This window comes from Mobula birostris, chromosome 7 (assembly GCF_030028105.1).
Source record: "Mobula birostris isolate sMobBir1 chromosome 7, sMobBir1.hap1, whole genome shotgun sequence".
NCBI classification, from domain to species: Eukaryota; Metazoa; Chordata; class Chondrichthyes; order Myliobatiformes; family Myliobatidae; genus Mobula; species Mobula birostris.
In genome coordinates, this window is record NC_092376.1 from 59,141,942 (window position 1) to 59,161,940 (window position 19,999).

The 19,999-nt window shown below is 36.4% G+C and overlaps 1 protein-coding gene across 1 annotated transcript; it reads left to right on the forward strand.

Annotated features, from left to right (window-relative positions):
* Positions 1-54: 54 nt before the first annotated feature.
* LOC140200927 (RPA-related protein RADX-like) lies at positions 55-17,860 on the forward strand (the record flags this gene model as incomplete). The annotated part of the gene is made up of 10 exons (XM_072264576.1): positions 55-118; positions 2,931-3,073; positions 4,709-4,901; positions 7,490-7,598; positions 8,079-8,170; positions 10,262-10,384; positions 14,997-15,095; positions 16,089-16,256; positions 16,550-16,707; positions 17,663-17,860. Coding segments are annotated over 10 exons (1,347 nt in total), but the record flags the coding sequence as incomplete, so codon positions are not given.
* Between the last annotated feature and the right edge of the window lie 2,139 nt (positions 17,861-19,999).

The following is a 19,999-nucleotide window of genomic DNA, read 5'->3' on the forward strand; positions in this document are numbered from 1 at the left end:
GTGTCCCGCCCTTTACTCAGCCCCTCCCGCTGTTACCTCCCACTTTGGGAGGTAAGTGACTATTATGGGGAGGAGTGGACTGTGCAAGCTTTCGACCATGAACAAGTCAGCTTGGAAGGTCTGCACTTACCTCCATTTAAAATCCAAAATGTGTCTAACATAAAGTTAATAACTGTCGAGTTTAAGGATTATGTAGGCTGTAATTATGATGCCCCACATGTTTATTCATTTATAAAGAAAATATCAGAAGTTGTCTCTAAACTGCTGAATTGGGATTTGAAACAAATTATCTGATTGCACCTTCCTGAGTAGTTACATATGGAAATATGCAACTGTATTTTCCCATGTTTGCCTAGTTGCTTGTTTGCCTAGAAATTAAATTTCATTTGTCTTTCCCTGTATACATACCACTGGAAAAATATAAAGTTGGTCAAAATCTCATTTTGAAATGATGTTAGTATGGTTTACACCCACAATATTTTTGAAATGGAGTCTGCACACATGTAGACAGACTAGGCCTGACTGAATACAAGTTTTAACAATTTGCTGCACACCAGTCTGAGCAGCTTGTCATCCTTCAAAGACAGCTCCAATGCAGACAGTCACAAGGCTGTCTTGAAGGAGTCAGATGCAACAGATGAGACGAGAGCTCCCACATTTACTCAAATCCAAAATAAAAACAGAGTTGCCCCTCTCCACCATGATGCTTGACCTACCGAATATTTATAACTGGTCAATATTATAACTTGATGGTAGTTCATATTAAATTACAAAGATAAGTTTTGTGAACCCGTTACATTCAAGACTGCACACTGTCTTGCAATATGAAAAGCTGTTCTTCAATCTGACATAGGACTTCATTGCCCATCTGTGAAGCCAAAGACTGGGAGTGTGGTGGAAACCATAAATGACGCACAGTTATGATACACAACTGGAACGATCAGCTTTACAGAATGAATGGTGTTCTACAAAACACACACCTAGTCTGTGTTTGATTTTTCCATTACTGAAATTATGATGTGAACTCTGAATGCATACAATACCACACTTGTAGAAACACAAATGGAAACTGGGTTTAGGCTTCAACAGTGGGAAGATATAAATTCGAGGGAGGTGTGGCATCCCCTGCATTTATACTGAATTGCTATGAGAAGAGGAGGGGCTGTTCTGCAACTGGATCCTTGACTTCCTCACCGGAAGACCACAGCCTGTGCAGATCGGAAATAATTTCTCCTCCTTGCTGACAACCATCACTTATGCACCTCAAGGATGTGCTCTACTTGCTCTATACCCATGACTGTGTAGCTAGGCACAGCTCAAATGACATCTATGAATTTGCTGAAGACACAACTATTGTTGCAAATTTTAGACAGTGACGAGGAGGTGTACAGGAGCAAGATAGATCAGATGGTTGAGTAATGTCACAGCAACAACCTTATCAACTCAATATCAGTAAGACCAAGAAATTGTGGACTTTAGGAAGGGGAAGTCAAAGGAACCACGCCAGTCCTCATTGAGCAACCAGCATTAGAAAGGGTGAGCAGTTTCAAGTTCCTGGATGTCAAAATCTCTGAAGAACTACAGTACCCTGTGCCCAACATAATGATGCAGTTATAAAGAAGACATGAAAGCGTCTATACTTCAATAGAAGTTTGAGAAGAATTGGTATGTCACAAAAGACATTCACAAATTGTACTGTGGAGAGCATCCAAACTGGTTACATCACCATTTGGTATACACAGGATTGGAAAAATCAGCAGAAAGCTGTAAACTAGCGCTAGCCTCTCCAAGCATCCATGATATCTTCAAAAGGCGATGCCTCAAAAATGTCTATCCATCATTAAGGACCCCCATCACCCAGGACATGCCCTCTGCCCATTGCTATCATCAAGGAGGAGGTACAGGGGCCTGAAGACACACACTCAGTATTTCAGGAACAGATTTCTGAATGAACAATGAACTCATGAATACTTCCTCAGTATTTTCCCCTCTCTTTTTCACTGCTTATTTAATTTTTAAAATTTCAACTTCTTACTGTAATTTTTAGGTTTTTTTGTGATTTTACACTTGATTCTGATTCTGACCGAAGAACTGTGCTTTATTTCCAAATCTGGAATATGACTTGCCTATCAGAGTATGAAACCTATAGATGGTGTTGGTTTCATGCTCTGATATTAATGTCTGTGGTGATAGGCTGCCTTTTTTGGAAGTGATGTCTAAGTGGCTTGGTAATTAGTGGTCTTGGTCCTGATGAAACATCTCAGCCTGAAATATTGACTTTTTATTACTTTCCATAGATCTGCCTGACCTGCTGAATTCCTCCAGCATTTTGTGTGTGTTACTCTGGATTTCCAGCACCTGCAGAATCTTTTGTTGGTAATTAGATGCTGTGGATTTTAAATATGGTACACCCTACATGGGTATTGAAAGGAGTGAGTGGTTAATACAATAGATGGGGTGCTATTCACATAGGCTGCTAGTTCCCAATTCAATGTCAGAAAGTCTTTGGGAGGTCTGGAGATTAGTCATTGTTGAAAGATAGCTACCATCTAATCTGCTCTTAAAGGTACAGTTTTTATGTGGCTGACTGAACCAAGCCAGATGTCAGTCAAACAGTATGGCAACATTTGAGGGCTTAAGGTTGGTGAATATGGTGAGCTGGATATAAATAACTTTGTTTGAAAAGCTATTTCTCTGTCCTGGGAATTCTTGACCTATTTGTATTTTTCTAAGGTACCTAAATTAACTGTTTCTCATCTGTCATGTGTGGGTGCTGGGTTTGTTAATGTTGAGGCTATAGATTTTGCAGGTAAAAAATAAAGGACATACACTTCTATAAATGTACTACATCTTATTGCAATACTAGTAGAGTAAATACATTAATGGTTAAATCTGGATTTGTTTTTATTTTATAAATTTGCCATATACAGGTCTGAGAATAATCACACTAAAGGAGTTAGTACTTGCATGGAGAAGAAGATTGAAATTGGCCCCACTGTTGGTGAGAATAATGTATAAATCCAGATTACGACATTATGGAAAAACTGCCAAGTACATTGATTGGCCTTATCAGGCAAGGGCTTCTTATGATTCTTTCTTTAATATAAATGGATGAAAAAGCAAACTTATTAAAGGACCAAGTCTTAAGATTACAGTCATCTGGAAGAAATGTTATTGAAGATTCTGACAAAACAATAAATGATTGTTATAAGATATGGAGATTTTGGTTTCAAACCCACCCTAGAAAAAGTAATAACATGAGATACATAGCACATTAGAAAAGATCTCTCTTGAATAAATCATTCTATTATATACCCTTTGTTTGCTTGTACTTCTTGCTTGTTGGTTAACGTCAGCTAGTGCAGGGGTTAGTTCTGCTACCTCACAGCTTCAAAAACTCAGTTTCCATTTGGACACTGGGTGCCGTCTGTGTGGAGTTTGCACATTCTCCCTGCAAATACATCAGTTTTTTCTACTTTTCTCACATATCCATAAGGTGTGTGATTGGTAGATGTAAACTGATTGGTAGATGTAGTTGTTGTAAATTGCCCCTGCAGGTGAGTGGCTGGAAAATTAGGCCTGCTTACAGGGAAATAATTGGTGAAATAAGTCGAATGGAATTGTTTGAGAGTTGATGTAGATGCAATGGGATAAAAGGCCTTAGATGTCATAATATGAAAAATATGAACATAGATCACTATGATGCATGAATAATCTACTTATTCTAGCCATTCTGCAAAGTGAAGGCAACTGGATTTTAGGCAGATGGTCATGAGGCCTGGCCTTGGAATGCAATCTTGATGTTTTGACAGCTTGCTCGTGAAAAACCTTGAACTGTTTATAAATATCCCTGACAATCAGAGACATATATAAACAACTCAAATAGGATTTAACAAATTATAAAAATAAATATTTAAAATGAGGGAGAGTAAATCACCTGGAATTCTCTGTGGTACAGCTGAACACCAGTCCAGAGTCTAGATCAGTTCTATGTATGTAATGTTTTAATTAGATTCAGCAATAACCATTTAAGTGTTTACATAACTTACATAGAAATGTTTGTAGATGAGGAATTGCAGGGCAGAAACATGGTTTAATTTACTGAACTTTATGGAGCATATCTACTGGTTTCTAAAGTTCTCAATCCTTGTCTTTCAATTATAAAACACATGTAATCCAATTGAACTCCCCAAAGCACTTTACAAGAGTATTGACAAATTTGATATTGAGCCACATGAAGGAATATGGAGAGAGACATGGATGCATATTTTAAGGCTTTCTTAAATATATATCTATATATCCAGCATCTGACAAAGTATTCCTGAGCTTAACACAATAATCACTGTATTTGTTTTTTTAAATGGAATGACAAGCCAAGGAGGAAATGCTAGGTTAATACTCAAAAGAATTTAGTATTGTTTTAATTTGTTTGTGTATGTTTTGTTCATTATCATGTAGAATTTTAAAAAATTATATACCACTGTACACTGAAGCTTTAAAAATTCGTTCCAAACATACCGTTTTTACCATGTGCTTGCTGTTTGTCCTCATATATCTTATTAGCTGTCTGTTAATTATTTGTTTTATGCTCTCATGAAACATACTAGGGCATTTTCAAATCTTGGTGGGGAAGGATCAGTATGAAAAGCATGTTGTTTTCATTGCTACTTTTATTCTGCTCAACTTTATGAAATGCTTTATTTTATAGGCGTACTTTAAAGTTGCTGACTCTTCAGGTATGATGTCTGCCATTCTGTGGAACTCATTATGCCCAAAACTCTTTAGGAGTCTAGAGGTTGGGACAGTAATACTTATCCAGCACTACTCTGTGAAGGTTGCACATCAGAAGAGAAGGCATCCTATTTTGTACTGCCCAGACATAAAAATCTATAATGAAATAGGTAATTTGTTAATGTTCTATTATAGTAATAAATTATAGATCATTTAAGCAGAACTTACTTTATTTTTCAAATGGACAATATAGTTAGAACTGATTGAAAACAACATGATCACTGCTGAAGTCTTCTTCCATACTAAATAAAGCTTGCAAATCCATTCGTTGTATCAGTGATATAACAAGTTCTTAAGTTAAATTATCAAAATTGCATATACTGAAAATCTAAAATAAAAACAAAGTGCTCAAAACACTCTGCAGGTCAGGTAGCATCTGTGGAAAGTGGAACAGAGGGAACATTTCAGGCCTAAGACTTTGCCAAATGTCTCACTGTAGGGCTTTGAACTGAAATGTTAACTATGATTCTCTTTGTCCGAATGCTGCCTGATTTGCTGAGTATTTTCAATATTTCGATATTATGGGAAATCTTATATCTTCTAAATTTTTAAATGGAATCTTAGTGGTTGATAATTTCTCATGTATTATTACTAGTGAAGAAGACTGACTAGCTAAGTATCTCAAATTAATTTCATGCTTTATGCATCTATTTCACTTGAAACAAAATCAACAAGCAGCCTGTTTTTTTTAATTCATTTATGGGATGTGGGTGTCGCCAGCTAAGCCAGCACTTATTGCCCATCCCTAGTTGCCCTTGAGAAGGTGGTGATGAGCTGCCTTCTTGAACTGCTGCTGTCACTGAGATGCAGGTACACCCACGGTGCATTTATAGAGGGAATTCCATGATCTTGACCCAGTGACAATGAAGGAATGGTGATATGCTTCCAAGTCAGGATGGTGAGTGACTTGGAGGGGGATTTCCAAGTGGTGGTGTTCCCAGGTATCTGCTGTTCTCGTCCTTCTAGATGGTAGTGGTCGTGGTTCTGAAAGGTGCTGGATTGCATGAAAAAAATTAATTATCTATACTAAATAGAAATATTTAATTTTGTCCTGTGGTCTCAATTACCAATGAGGTCATGTTCTATCACTTCCCTTTAATTTTTCTGAATCATATTCTGTAGTGCCTCTTTAACCCCACATGGGATTGATAGCTGACTATGATGTGACAAGAATAAACCAATTCCAAAGAAGGCTGTTGGAAACATGTCAGAGCTTTGGTTTCCAGTACTTTAAGTCTTATTTTCTTCAAATGATTTGGAAGACAAATTGCTACCAGAAGTTAAACAAATACACTTCTCAGTATAATTGACTCAGTAATTTTGAATCTTAGATCGGTACACAGGGTGCATAATTAAGGTAGCAGTCCACATTTAATTTTCAGCAACAGAGTTATCATTAAAATATCAACTCTAAACTATTGTTTTTGAGGAGCTAACTCCTTTAGTGATTTTTTAAAAATGAAACATTAAAGGATGCAAAAGACAATTCAGCAGAAAAAATAATCATGTTGTGCTGGAAATGGGTATTTCTATAACCTTGCTTTATCACAAATTCTGGTTACTCAAAATTTCAGTTACTCAGTGGAAAAAGTAATGATGAAGGAAAAAAAAGATAGACAACTATCAGATTTTATTTTAGAGTGTCATGAAGTTAAACAACACAGAAACAGGGCTTTTGGCCCAACTGGTCCATGGCAACCAAGTTGCTGCATCCAAAGTAATCCCACTTAGCAACATTTGGCCCATAGCCTTCTAAACCTTTCCAATCCATGTAACTGTCAAACTGTCTTTTAAATACCTATTTTAACCACTTCCTCTGGCAGCTCATTTCACATAGCTACCACCCTTTGAGTAAAGAAGTTGCCTCTCAAGTTTCTATTAAATCTTTCCCATCTCACCTTACTGCTGTGCCTTCTAATTCTTGATTTACCCAACTCTCGGAAAAAGATTGAGTGTATTCAACCTGTCCTCATGATTGAAACACCTCCATAAGCTCACCAGTTAGTCTCCGATACTCTAAGGAATAAAGCCCTAGCCTGTCGATCGTCTCCTTATAGCTCAGTCTCTCAATTCCTGATAACATTCTTTTCTACACTATTTCTCGCCTCATAACATATTCTCTATAGCAGGACAACCAAAGCTGAACACAATACTTCAATAAGGCCTCACCAACATCCTGTAGAATTGCACCGTGACTCATAACTTTTATACTCAGTGCCCTGACTAATAAAGTCAACTGTGCCAGAACCCTTACTCACCACCCTTTCTATCTCTGAGTCCACTTTCAGTGAACCATGTACTTGTACTCCAAGGTTCTTATGTTCTACAACACTCCCCACAGTTCTGCCATTCACTATAAAAGTCCTTCCTGGAATTGGCTTTCCAAAATGCAACACTTCACTCTTATCCAAACTCAATTAAATTTTGCCATTTCTCAGCTCATTTACTTAACTGATAAAGATCTCCCTGCAATTTTTCATAACCTTCTTCATTGTCCAGTATACCACTTGTTATAGTGTCATGTTATGGATTATAAATTAATTTAAAACAGGAAAGTTGATATGGGTAACCTTAAAATTAATTTGGTGGATTGAAATAGTAAATACAGACAAGTTATATTGTGTATGTTTTCCAGAAAATATCTGTGTCTTTTGTCAACTAACACAGAATATAGTTTACATTTCTGTTTGTATTGTAGATATTTCCTTAAACCCTTGGAAACCTACATCTGATATTAAGGTTATTCCATCAAAACAAATTAAACCTGAGTGGAAACTTCCTGATATTAAGTATCAGTTTATTACAAGGTGAGCCACCATTGGAAAGGTTTTCTGAATATGTACTAATTCACAAATTATTCGTAAAATTGTTACATTTCTATCTGAAGTAAAATAAGAAAACTTTAAAAATATTTCATGCCTTCAGCCATGAATTATTTCTGTTTAATTCCTGACTCCCAACATTGTACTTACAAAATATTTTCATGAAGTTTATTCATTATTTTTTAAGTGATACTTAAGTAGAATTTAAAATAAATTACAGGGGTTCTATGAATATCTTTTACATTAGTTATTTAAGAATGTAGAAAATATATTTGATACTGACTTTTGTTGAAAACATTTCCAAAGAGTAGGCACTAAAATAATCCAACATTTTCTATGATTGAAGAGAAACAAACCATACTCTTTGATATTTCTGTTTTGTTTTTTTTTTTACAAATAGTACCAAGTCTGTTATATATTTGAGAATAACTAATTCTAAATATAAATCAATGTTCTTTTTTTCAGGGATAGGCTTGACATTGTGCCTGATAGTTATATTTGTGATGTCATAGGCCTTGTCACCTTTGTAGGAAGATGTGAAAGAATCAGAAAGTCAGGTAATGCACCCAGTTCTCCTTTGAAAAGATAATTAAGATATTCTATTGTAAATCTGTTATTCACCTTATAAAGATAAAGCAGTCTGCCATGGTTAGTTCTTATGAAACCATATGGAGGACTCAGTTAGAAATATTGTTATACCACTGAGGATATGTTATCCTGTCCTGTTATTGACTGACGTTATTTTTATTTAACTTTCTTACGATGTATATTTATCAATATATTTATTCCAAAACTCTGATTTGAGTTCATGGTAGGAAATACCGTGAATTTCTGGAATTTCTGGAATTTTTCAGGCAAGCAGATTAAAATTATTCGTACCATGGGTACACAAACCACCTTCCTCCTCACTAGGTATTACCTATCACCTGCCAGTTTGTACTCCTTCCCCTCCCCATACTTGTTTATTCTGACTTTGTGGCCCTTTTCCTTTTTATCCTGGTGACTGTGTCTGCCTGAAGCATTGACCTTGTATTCTTCTCCATAGATGCTTGGCATGCACCGCATAGAACTCAGCCTGACTTGCAGAGTTCTTCCAACATTTGTGTGTCAGAACTGTCAAAACCATTTGTTATCAATATATCATTAGTACTGTCTAGTGAGACAATCTATACACAAATTAGAATTAAGCTCTTTATTTTTTCAGTAGGTAAATATATTAGAATTTTCAGGAGAACTTGCAACATCAAAATTTCACCATTTTTAAGACCAGGAATTTCCAGTCTTTAGCACTAGTTAAGTTTTAAAATCTTATTCTGGGACTAGCAATATCAAGCGCCAATAATTCCCCTCCAGCATTAAAAAGTTCTGCAAGAACCAACATAGTATTCTAAATATTGAACAATCTCTAGGTCACAGTCCTCTTTCTGAGAGAGGTTGGTTACTCAGATATTATCCATGATCACATGAATAATTATCACGAAAAACTATTAATGAACTCTTAAAGTAGGCAAATGGCATTCTTCTTTGCAATTTCCATTATCCAGCTTTTCATGTCATCAGTTTAGCTGAACATGGTTCTCATTAAGCTCCATTCCTATTCTTTTGAGCATCTGTTTGATGATATCTACTTTGATTAATCCTTCAGGGAATCCCTGAATTGAGCTTAAAATGCAACATGCAAAAGTCTGATGTAATGTTGTCCTATTATACAATATAAATGGTTTACTCTGCATTCTCACATTACTTCATGAATAGTTTTAAAAACCAGAGGCAGGAGGCTTCGAAATATACTTAACTTAGTCTTGCAGTTGCTAAAGTTCGCTTTTGGATTGTTAAAGGATCCTCCCTGTAATATTTTTGTATGTAAGTTAATTGGAAATTGTTGCCAATTTGGTCTTCATTATTTTCTTTTGGTCTTAAGATATTGCTGTTGGGTCAACTTTTCAAGCTTCTTTGAAGGTATAAACGAAAACTGAAACTTTTGTACTACATTTGACTGAAGGAATTTCTGTCTGGCAAATCCTGATCTTGGATTGCTTGTGTCTAGTTTACTGTTCTGATTTGGTGGTCTACCTATTTGTACTATATGTATAAAATCAGTTCATTTAGGTTAATAAATTGTTGTTCCATAGTTTTTGTCACATAAGCATAACTGAGATTCAACTTCAGGCACACGAAATCTCAGAGATCTGAATTATTGTTAGGATAATTTTGAAATATGTTTACAGTGAATGAGGTTGTCATCTTAAATTCATGCACCTGGAATATATTTGAAATGAAAGAGGTAAGGAAAAAATATTGTTAATATTTTATTAATTCTTCAAATGGTGTACATTTTAATCTTTATGATATTTTGGTCTGATGCAAAAAGGTTTATGTTTTTACTTGGGCTTGGGGCTGGAGTGAGTGTTTGGTGGCTTTCTGTTTAACTTCAGGTTGAAATAAGTTGGTATGCTTTAGAAACTAGATGCTTACATGGCATTGGAGCAGAATTTTCTTTCTTCATTATCAATTTATACACATCTGTGGCATACAAAAAATGAACATCATTTGAAACATGAATAATTTTCCACAATTAAATTACTTTCCTGGAATCAGTGTCATTTATACTGTTATCAATGATGTTTTTTTTTCCCCAATATATTTAGAAAGCAGTGATGATTTTTGGGTTCGGCGATTTATCGAAATGGTCGATGAAACTAGTGCAAAACCATTTATTCTGGAACTTTATTGCACATCTCAACCAGAAATTTACAGACAGCTACATCCAGGTGGTGAACTTCATATTCTGTATGTTTCTCCTAGATCTTATCTTCCCTTATTTTTATTGCAGCAGCTATATAGAGTAAGTTTACAAAGCATGCACCAATATATAAAATCTTGTGCTCCATCACTGATCTGGCATTTTTCTTGTTGCTGATACACAGATTTTTAAAAATATGGACATGAATGTAGGAGGTATGATTAGTAAGTTTCTGGATGGCATGAAAGTTGGTATTATGGATAGCAAAGAAGCTGTCTAAGATTGCAGCAGGTGAAAGATTGGGCAAAGTGATGGCAGATGGAATTTAATTCCAGCAAATAAGAAGTAATGCATTTTAGAAATTCAAATAATAGAAGGATATAAACATTAATTGGCAGGATTTTAAGGAATGTTGATTAAAAGAGGGACCTTAAGGTTCAATTCCACAGTCTCCTTAAATGGCAATTTAGTTAGCTGGGAAGGTGGAGAAATCAGAATAATGCTTGCCTTCACAGGTTACGGCATATAATATAAAAGTTGGTATGTTGCATTGCAAATTTACTAAACACTGGATAGACTGTACTTGGAGTATTATGTGTGTTTCTGGTCCTCACGCAAAAGACAGATGTGGTTACACTGGAGAGAGTGCAGAGGAAATTCAACAGAATGTTGCCTGGATTAAAGGAGTTTAGCTATGGGAAGGGATTGAATGGGCTGGGTTTGTTTTCCCCTGAAAATAGAAATCTATAAAATAATAAAAGTTAATGGATAAGATAGATCACTTTTTATCTATAGTAGGAGTATCAAAAATAAGAAGGTCTAAGTTAAGGTTAGTTTTGAATGGGATTTAAAAGGATTTTTTTTTACAGAGAGACTGGTTGATATTTGGAACTTGTTACCAGAGCAGGTGGCGGTGTCAGATACAATTACTACATTTAAGAGACATGTAAACAGAGCAAGTTGGATTAGTGTAGATTGGCAAAATGGTCTGCATGGGCATGGTGCACCAAAGGGCCCATTTCTGTGATGTAGAACTTTCAGATTTAATGCCGATGGCTATATTAAAACAAAACTTTTAATGATCTTTCATGTGACTTCTTAATTTACAAAGACTTATTAAAATGAGAATAATTGCAGAACTACGCATTTTGTTTATGCTTTGGTGGAAAAGAAGAATGTAAGGGTCAAAAAGGAAAATTTCTGAACTTTGCAGAATGTATCCGTGTGTTCCAAAAAAAAGCAAAACATCTTCTGGGTCAGATGACATTGGGTGAAACATTTCTAAAACACTAGGAATTACTACCCCATGTTGTTTACTATAATTGTACATTTAATCTACTGATTAAACAATTGGGTTATTGGTCTAGAAATTAGATACTTTTTTGCTTTGTTGACATTGATTTAATTAGAATTTTGATTGCAAATTATGTTCCCAGTATTGTAATGCATAGAGAGAAGCAGACCTGAATCTTCTCCTCTCATAGCCCTACTCCTCACTACACATTTTTGTGCTCTTCAACCTCTATGATTAAAGTGATTTTTACTTCCTTTTGGTTTTTAGGAGATTGAGTTAGGGGAGAATTCAATGCGGCTGAATTGGGATGCAGAATGGAGTTTAGCATACCTTCGAGATAAAGGAAGCTATATCTATCCAATAAGTGGGAAATTTAGTTATGATCTTGCTGAGTTTACTACATTACTACAAAGCAAAGCCCAGGTCTAGGCAGAGGAGGGGTATACTGTTAGTCTCTAAGTGGTTTTACTCACTAGGACTGGACTTTTACAAGCATCAGTGGTGCACTTGCTTTACAGAAGTAATGAATATAACATAGGAGACTATTTGAACTGCCGCAGTGAAAAACTTGTTTTGCTTATTGTTCATACAGATTAATTCAATACAATGGTGTATTGAGGTAGTTTAAGATAAAACAGTAACAATGTCGTAGACAGAGTTCCAAATATCAGACCATACCTAGGCTGTGACAATAAAAGACAGTGGTCACCAATGTCATAAACTTTCAGACAGTGGAAATTGATTGCCATTATTTTACTGCAGTGTTCTACCACAGGAGAGTGGAATGCATGTTCTGCTTTGGTAGAGTGTGATAGAAGTTGTAGACAAGGTGAGGCCATCTCAAGAATGTGCTGTGATGATGTGGCTTTTTGTGTGTTGGTTCAACTGACCACCCATTTCACAGAAGTATAGCTTGAAGAGGCAGCATTTCACTGCATGGAGACAGGTCTGAATAACATTCTGACTTGAACTGATAGTAGCATGTTGCATTAATGCTATACAAGCTGAAACAATGAACTTTGCAATAAGATGAAGTTAAACTATTTTCTCAGGCACTACAATTGCCAATATCCCCAAATCAATGTTTTAGGGATTGCCATCAACAAGAATATGAAATTATCGGAACTGTAAAAGCTTCTAAGAGGCTGGGCTTCTACAGTGAGCAACTCAATTTCTGCTTTGTTTAGTCTTCTAACAACGTACATAATTGAGAATCATTACAATTCTATTCTATCTACCCAGATGAATTTAACTCTAAACACACTGAAGCTTTCCTGGATGATGGAAGTAGGCAGAAGAAGGAAGTACCAAGAAGAGGGACCTCTCATGATGTGTGGTTGTGGTTTGCTTGATTGGCCTTTGCTTCAACTTCTCAGAATCAAAAAGGCAGTCACCACTTACATGCAGAAAAATCTGGATTACATTTTGACTTGAGTTTAGTAACAACTTAGATTGACACCATTTAAGTGCAAGTGCAAGACTTTTCTAAGAGAGTGATTTTATCATGCAAACCTAGAGGAAATGCAGGTTTAAGAGAGTTCTAATTTTGGGAATACGTTCAGTATGGAAACTGAGTGATTGCACAGAGTGAATTTTTAAAAATAAGTGCATTTTAATCAAAGGTTCCGAGGTTCATTTTATTATCAAAGTGTGTATACATCATTCAACTCTTCAGATTTGTCCTCTCCAGATAGCCATAAAATACAGAAAACCATAAAAGTAGTTGAAAGAAAGACATCAGTTCCACTGCACGAAAAGAAATATTTTAAAAAACTCACAAAACCCAAACCCCTCACTCACACAAAACTTAACATCACCCAACCCCCAACCCACCAATCGGCAACAAGAAAGAATGAGCGAAAACACAAAAGAACAAATAGAAGTGAAAGAGGCCAATAAGAATTACAGTCTAATCTATAAATCTCAGAATTTCAATAATACCTCCAAGAGCATCGAAACTCAAGACCTGAGAGAAGTGACTCAAACTAGCAGCCCCTCTGAGGGAAGCGACTCGAACCAGCAACCTCTCTGAGGGAAGCAACTCAAACCAGCTGTGTACGACAGTTGGGAGTTTGGCCAGCACTGAAATTTGGTGTTTTACATCTCCCATATATTGTTTATGGACATTCAGATGGTTATTTAAAATTGGTGTGTTAGTGTGCTATTTTAATAATAGCATAATCAGTATAAAAGTCTTGTTCACCTATAGCTTTTCCCTACTGAAATGTCACAAACTGAAATATTCTGTTTTGCTCTCCACAAATGCTGTATTTTCATCATTTTCTGTATTTATTAAAGATTTCCATCATCTGCACTGTTTTGGTTTTGTCAAATGTTCTAATAGGTTGTGATGAACTTCTTTTATGAATTCCTGCAGACGACACAAAAATTTGTGGAGTTGTGGATAGGTATGTCAGGATGTACATGAGGTACAGATACAAAAAAATGGCAGATGAAGTTTAATCCAGGCAAGTTTGTGGTGTTGCACTTTGGCAGGTCAAATGTAAGGGGAATGTACATAGTAAACAGCAGGACATTAAGAGCACTGATGTACAGAGGGATCTTAAGGTCCAAGTCATAGCTCCCTGGAAGTGGCAGCACAAGTAGATAGAGTGGTAAAAAAGGCTTTTAGCATGCTTGCCTTCATTGGTTGAGTCACTGACCATAAGTGTCATGTGCAGCTGTATACAGTGACACATTGGCTAGACCAGATTTAGAGTATTGTGTTCAGTTGTGGTCACTGCATTACAGGAAGAATGTAGAAGATTTGGTGAGGTTGCAGATGAGATTCACCAGGATACTCCCGCTACTAAAGAATGTTTGCTATATGGAGAGTTTGGATGGAGTTACAATTTTTTCCTCTGGAATATTGAAGATTGAGGGGAGATCTAATGGAAAGTTATAAAATGACGAGAGGTGTAGAAAGAATAAGTTTCAGAGTTGTTTTCCCAGGATAGAAATATAAAATGCTAGAAGGCAAAGATCTGAAATGTGAAGGAGAAAGTTTAAAGGAGACTCATGGATCAAGATTTTTTACACAGACAGTGATGGGTGCCTGGAGTGCACTGCCAGGAATGGACGTGGTAGCAGAGAGTATAATGGTGTGAGAAGCATTAAGACAGGTACGTGAACATGAAGTGAATGAAGGGATATGGATCAGTTTCAGACAGATGGAAATAATTTCATTTAGCATCATGGTCAGCATAGACATTATGAGATGAAGTGCCTGTTCCTGTGCCATGCTGTTCTTTGTTCTAATTTTTTCCTGCATTTTGAAATGCCTTGAATGTTTATTCTGCAACAGACCAAATGTTTAATAAATATGTTCATCTTTTTGAATTTTTAGTGACTTTTTTAGTGTGCACTCAGATGAGGGTTGTAAGGAACAAATTCAATAGCTTTACCTATTTGACTTCATCCCATGAGACTCAAATTTATATCACAGGTAAACAGTATTCAGATAATTATGCCTTTTATTTACTTTGTTTAAATTTATCAGATTGATAGTATTTGACAAGAAAGTATGTAATTTAGTAGTGAACTATGGAGAAATTTCTCTACAGTGAAGATATATTAAATGCCTACACAGCTCCAGAGACTTAGGTTTGACGCTGACCTTGAGTGTTCTCTATGTGTAATTTGCATTCTCTTTATATCACTGTATGTATTGGCATCTAAGGTGCTTCAGATTTCTCGCACATCCCAAAAACACAGTGGTAGGTTTATTAACTATTTGTCCACAGAGCAGGTACGTGGCAAAAGAATCAGGAGAAGTTATTGGGTATGTGAGGGAAAATACTTGTAAACTAGAGGGTAATATGATGGAGAATGGGGAATGCAGAGTGCTTGCTGTGATTTCATAGACTGCATGGCCTTTTTCTATGCCATAATAAAACGTTTCAAATATAAAATTAATTAGAAATGCAATTGTGGTATTTCCAGGAAGAAAATGATTATGATGTGTCAGTTTCTTTCAATCTACATGTATCACAGTGGGGTTAGTATTCCTAGAAATGAAAATAGTGTGTTGATATGTGAAGATAGTAGATTTTCTCTGTAAATACATTATGTTCTTTTGATTGAGGTTTGGATAAATTGATGTTTTGAAAATCTAGAAGTGGATTTTAAAGTAATTGACATGATATAAAATTGGTATTGCAGATTAACTGCTCATTATGAAAACCACGGATTTTCAATCAACTGAAATTAAAATTGACTTTTATATTAGTCGGGTGATTTACAACATTAATTTTATGTTCAGGTATACGTTAACAATCTGCCACATGCATACTAATTGTTTAAAAGTCAATTTTTTCTGTTTTGTCTTGAAAGTAGTCCATAAATTAAGATGTTGAAACTATTCAAAGTCAGATATGTTAGTAAGATTTTTCAGGTTAGAAATTATACTTAAGTAATTTGTGAAAAATGTTTAATGCAGGTTATCACAAGGGAAGACCATATAGAACTGACAATACAGTCAAAAGATTTCTTCATTGGGCAAAATTGCAAAATGAAAAAGATTTTCTGGAAAGTTCTCTGGTAGGAGGATATTATTCTTTTCCTCCTCTCCCATCAAGCTTCTTGACCTACATTCAAAATATGAAAGGTATGGTTAGAAAGTTGAAACAATGTAATAGAGTTGACAGTTACCAGAAAAGTGGCATTTTCTGTTTGAAATCTTACGACCTTCTGGGAGAATTTATAATGTTCTGTCCTATGTGCACTGATGATTGCATTTCTGAAACACTGGAACCATTTCATTAAAAAAAGATCATTTCTGCAATTTTTTTGCTCGTGTCTTTATTGTTGCGGACTGCATGAATTTTTATTTTTGAATTTTAATGTCAACACAGTGTAGTAATGAAGTCATATTTACAATTTTGTTTTCTTTCAACATAGCAGTCAATCTCACCACAATGTGCCAGTTAAAGGAGAAAGTAGAAAGGTTGTATTATAGAGAGCATAAACGGATAGTCATTGAAGGAATTATTACAGCTGTCAGATATATTACTCCAACATCTTCTATTGGATGTTCAATGCACAAAAAATACACTCAGGTATAAACAATATTTATAATTGTATTCTTTGTCACTTTCTTATTGCCAATTTGATTTTTTACAGCAAAAATCCCAATCAAGGTTATTTGTCATCTGTGGTAGTTCTGATGATTTTTCTCTTCACCGACTGTCATGCAACTTGACTAAAGATTACTTCCTGAGCTGTATTAACATGCTCAGTATTGCTTGGGTTCTATGATAAGCAGAAGCAAAATTTTGCAGATGCTCAGAATCTGAACTATAGAAATGTGCTGGAATCATTCTTCAGGTGTTTCTCTCTATAATTTGTGGAAAGGGAAATGAGTTACTGTTTGAGATCAATATCTTTGCAACAAAACAAATGTTGCCTGATCTGCTGAACATTTCCAGCATTTTCTATTTGTATTCTATAACCCTGACTTCATTACACAAGGTCAATAACAAATGATGAGATGTCTTGATCTTGTGCTCTGCTCATGTACATTTATCATTAAAAGATGACTCTTCCTGTCATCATTAGGAGGCATGACTCATGAATTGCATGAAAGCAGTCCATAGATTAGCTCCCTTTTGGATGAACGCATTGCCACTGCTAATTCAGAGATAGCTACTCAGGACCAATTCTGCTACTGATTGATACTCAGCAGCATATTTCTTACAATGTGGTGTTTATGGCAGACATCCTGTAGGAGGCTAGCTTCCAGATGATTGGCAATGTCTTTCACTGCACAGGGCCTCTCTAGATTTCCCCATAAGGTGTAGTATAGGAGCAGTCAGTAGCATAGATAACAACATTGAAGTTGCCTTGTCCGTTTTAAAACCATACTAATGCTGGACTGGAGTAACTCTGCTGAGAAACCCTGGCAACTCCTTGCGTAAGTGCTGGTGTCAGAGCAGAAGATCTGCCCAATTACATTTTTAATGGTATTTCTTAAATTACCTGTTCTGATTGTTAAAATATATTGTTTACATTCAGCTTGCAAACACTAAAAATGGTGCCAATGTGCAATCCAGCAACTCATCCACTGAATATCGAGATGATTTGGCAAATAACCAAGAATCAGAGCAGGATTACTTCTGTAACTTCCATAGGATATTTCAAACTTTCAACCAAGTATTTGAGTCAAAGGAAGAAGTTACATCACTTGGAAGAAAAAATTACAATCTAAGGTAACTTGTTCGTTATTTTGTTCAGCTGATTTTATTAAAGTAGTAGAATCAGGAGTAGGCCAAATGGCTAATTGAACCAGCCTCACCATTCACTAAGAACGTGGTTAAACTCAGCAACAATTCCACTTTTTACCAATCTGTTGCCACATTGGTTGATTAATTTTATGAATAAAAATCAGCTTTGGATAACAAACGTCTATAAACCTCTAGAGCTCTCTTCATTGCTCATATATCCAAAGAATATGACCCTAGTTCTAGACTGTCCAGCTAGGAAAAGGTTTCTTAACATCTAGTCTGAAAATCTCTCGTAATTTTATAGCTTTCAATAACGTCTGAAATGTTCGTTTTTATACTAATTGGTGGAAAATTTAGGCAGTAATCCAACAATTGTACTGCCCTCGCAGAGGTGCTGTAACGTCAACTAGACAGTCAGCCAAACTCCATTCAAAAACAACATGTGAGTCAGGGTATAGCGTCCTAGCTCCTTGGTTTTATTGCAGATTCAGTGGCATGACATAATGAGTAAAGAGTGAAATTGAAAAAAAACAACAAAATACAGTTCATTCACTGCGCTGTTCCAGTCACAAATAGATATACACAGGTAAGTAAGAACTTAGCTAAGTTTCCTGCAGGTAAATATTATAAGATTCCAACAGGTAAATACTGCAGGTAAATAATACGTGTAAATTATTAACATCTAGGTTAGTGTCTAATACAGTGGTCCCCAACCTCCGGGCCGCGGACCGATACCAGGCCACGAAGCATGCAGGCGTGCAGTGGTAGCAGGAGCGCACCCAGCACATCTTTAAGAAAAAAGCCAAAATAAACATGCTAATTAATTACGTGTCGGGTGGCACATAATTAGCTTGTTTATTTCAGCTTTTTTCTTAAAGATGTGCTGGGTGCACACCGGCTACCTCTGCACCCTTGCATGCTTCGCGGCCCGGAGGCTAGGGACCACTGGTCTAATAAACTCAAAAATAATATTCTATTTCAGCAAAATCTTATTGATACCTTTAGCTTAACTACTGAACAATATAACACCAACTTACAAGGAATGCTTCTGGGGAAACAACAGGATGGCTTTGGATAGAAACTTCTTTTGCTCCTAACATAAACCTCTGGCCTTCTGCCAGCCAATGTGCTTTTCTACTTACTACTTCCTGGCTGCACAAGAAGTGACTGAAGTGATCAGAAACTTCTTATTAAAATAAAAGCTGAATGTGCTTAATCTTATTGGAAAATATAAATAAATTGCCCAAAGGTCAGAACACTTCCCACTGATCTTTGGGAAGGAGCAAACCAACTCCTAAGGCAGGCTTCAGGAAGGTCCTGGCAGAACCTTGGTCTGTGGTCTTGACCTTTATCTTCCAGACTCTTCCATCCATCTCAGGGAAGACAGCAGTAACCTTAGCCATGGGCCACTCATTGTGGGTAGCTTAACTGTCTCTCAAGAGCATGACATCTCCCTCTTGTAGATCCCTGTGAGCTTTCATCCACTTCTGCTGGGTCTGCAGATTTTGGAGGTACGCACGGTTCCAGCAAGTCCAGAACTTGTTAATGAGAATTTGTACCTGACTCCATTGTCTACTGAGAAGACTGTTAACCATAAAGTCTCCAAGTGGAGGGGGTATTCCAATCTTTTGAGTGAGTATCATTGCAGGCAACAGTATAAATGGGGAGTTGGGGTCTGTGGAAACTGGAGCAAAAGGTCTCACATTTGTTATCTCTGCAACCTCCGCCATAAATAGGTTAATTAGTAAGACGAGGGTTCTGGAGCAGCGTAGAGTCAAGGATTCTTCTCACCACTCCAGTCATGCGCTCCCAGGAGCTGCCCGTGTGGGAGGCATGAGAGGGATTGAACTCCTACATGTATCCTTGTTGACTCAAGTACTTCTGCACACTGGGATCCTGTTGGTCTTTCTCTATTCCTTGTTCCTTACTGCCTGCTACAAAATTTGTGCCACAGTCTGATCTTAACTGCTTTGCTGGGCTACGGATTGCAAAAAAGCACCTGAGTTGCAACTTGAAGTATTCATAGATTCAATTATTTCAATATGGATTGCTTTGAGCTCATGCAGCTGAACAACACTGCCCACAGTTTGCTTTGTGCCTGGCCTCCCCTTGTACATCTGGCGGTGAT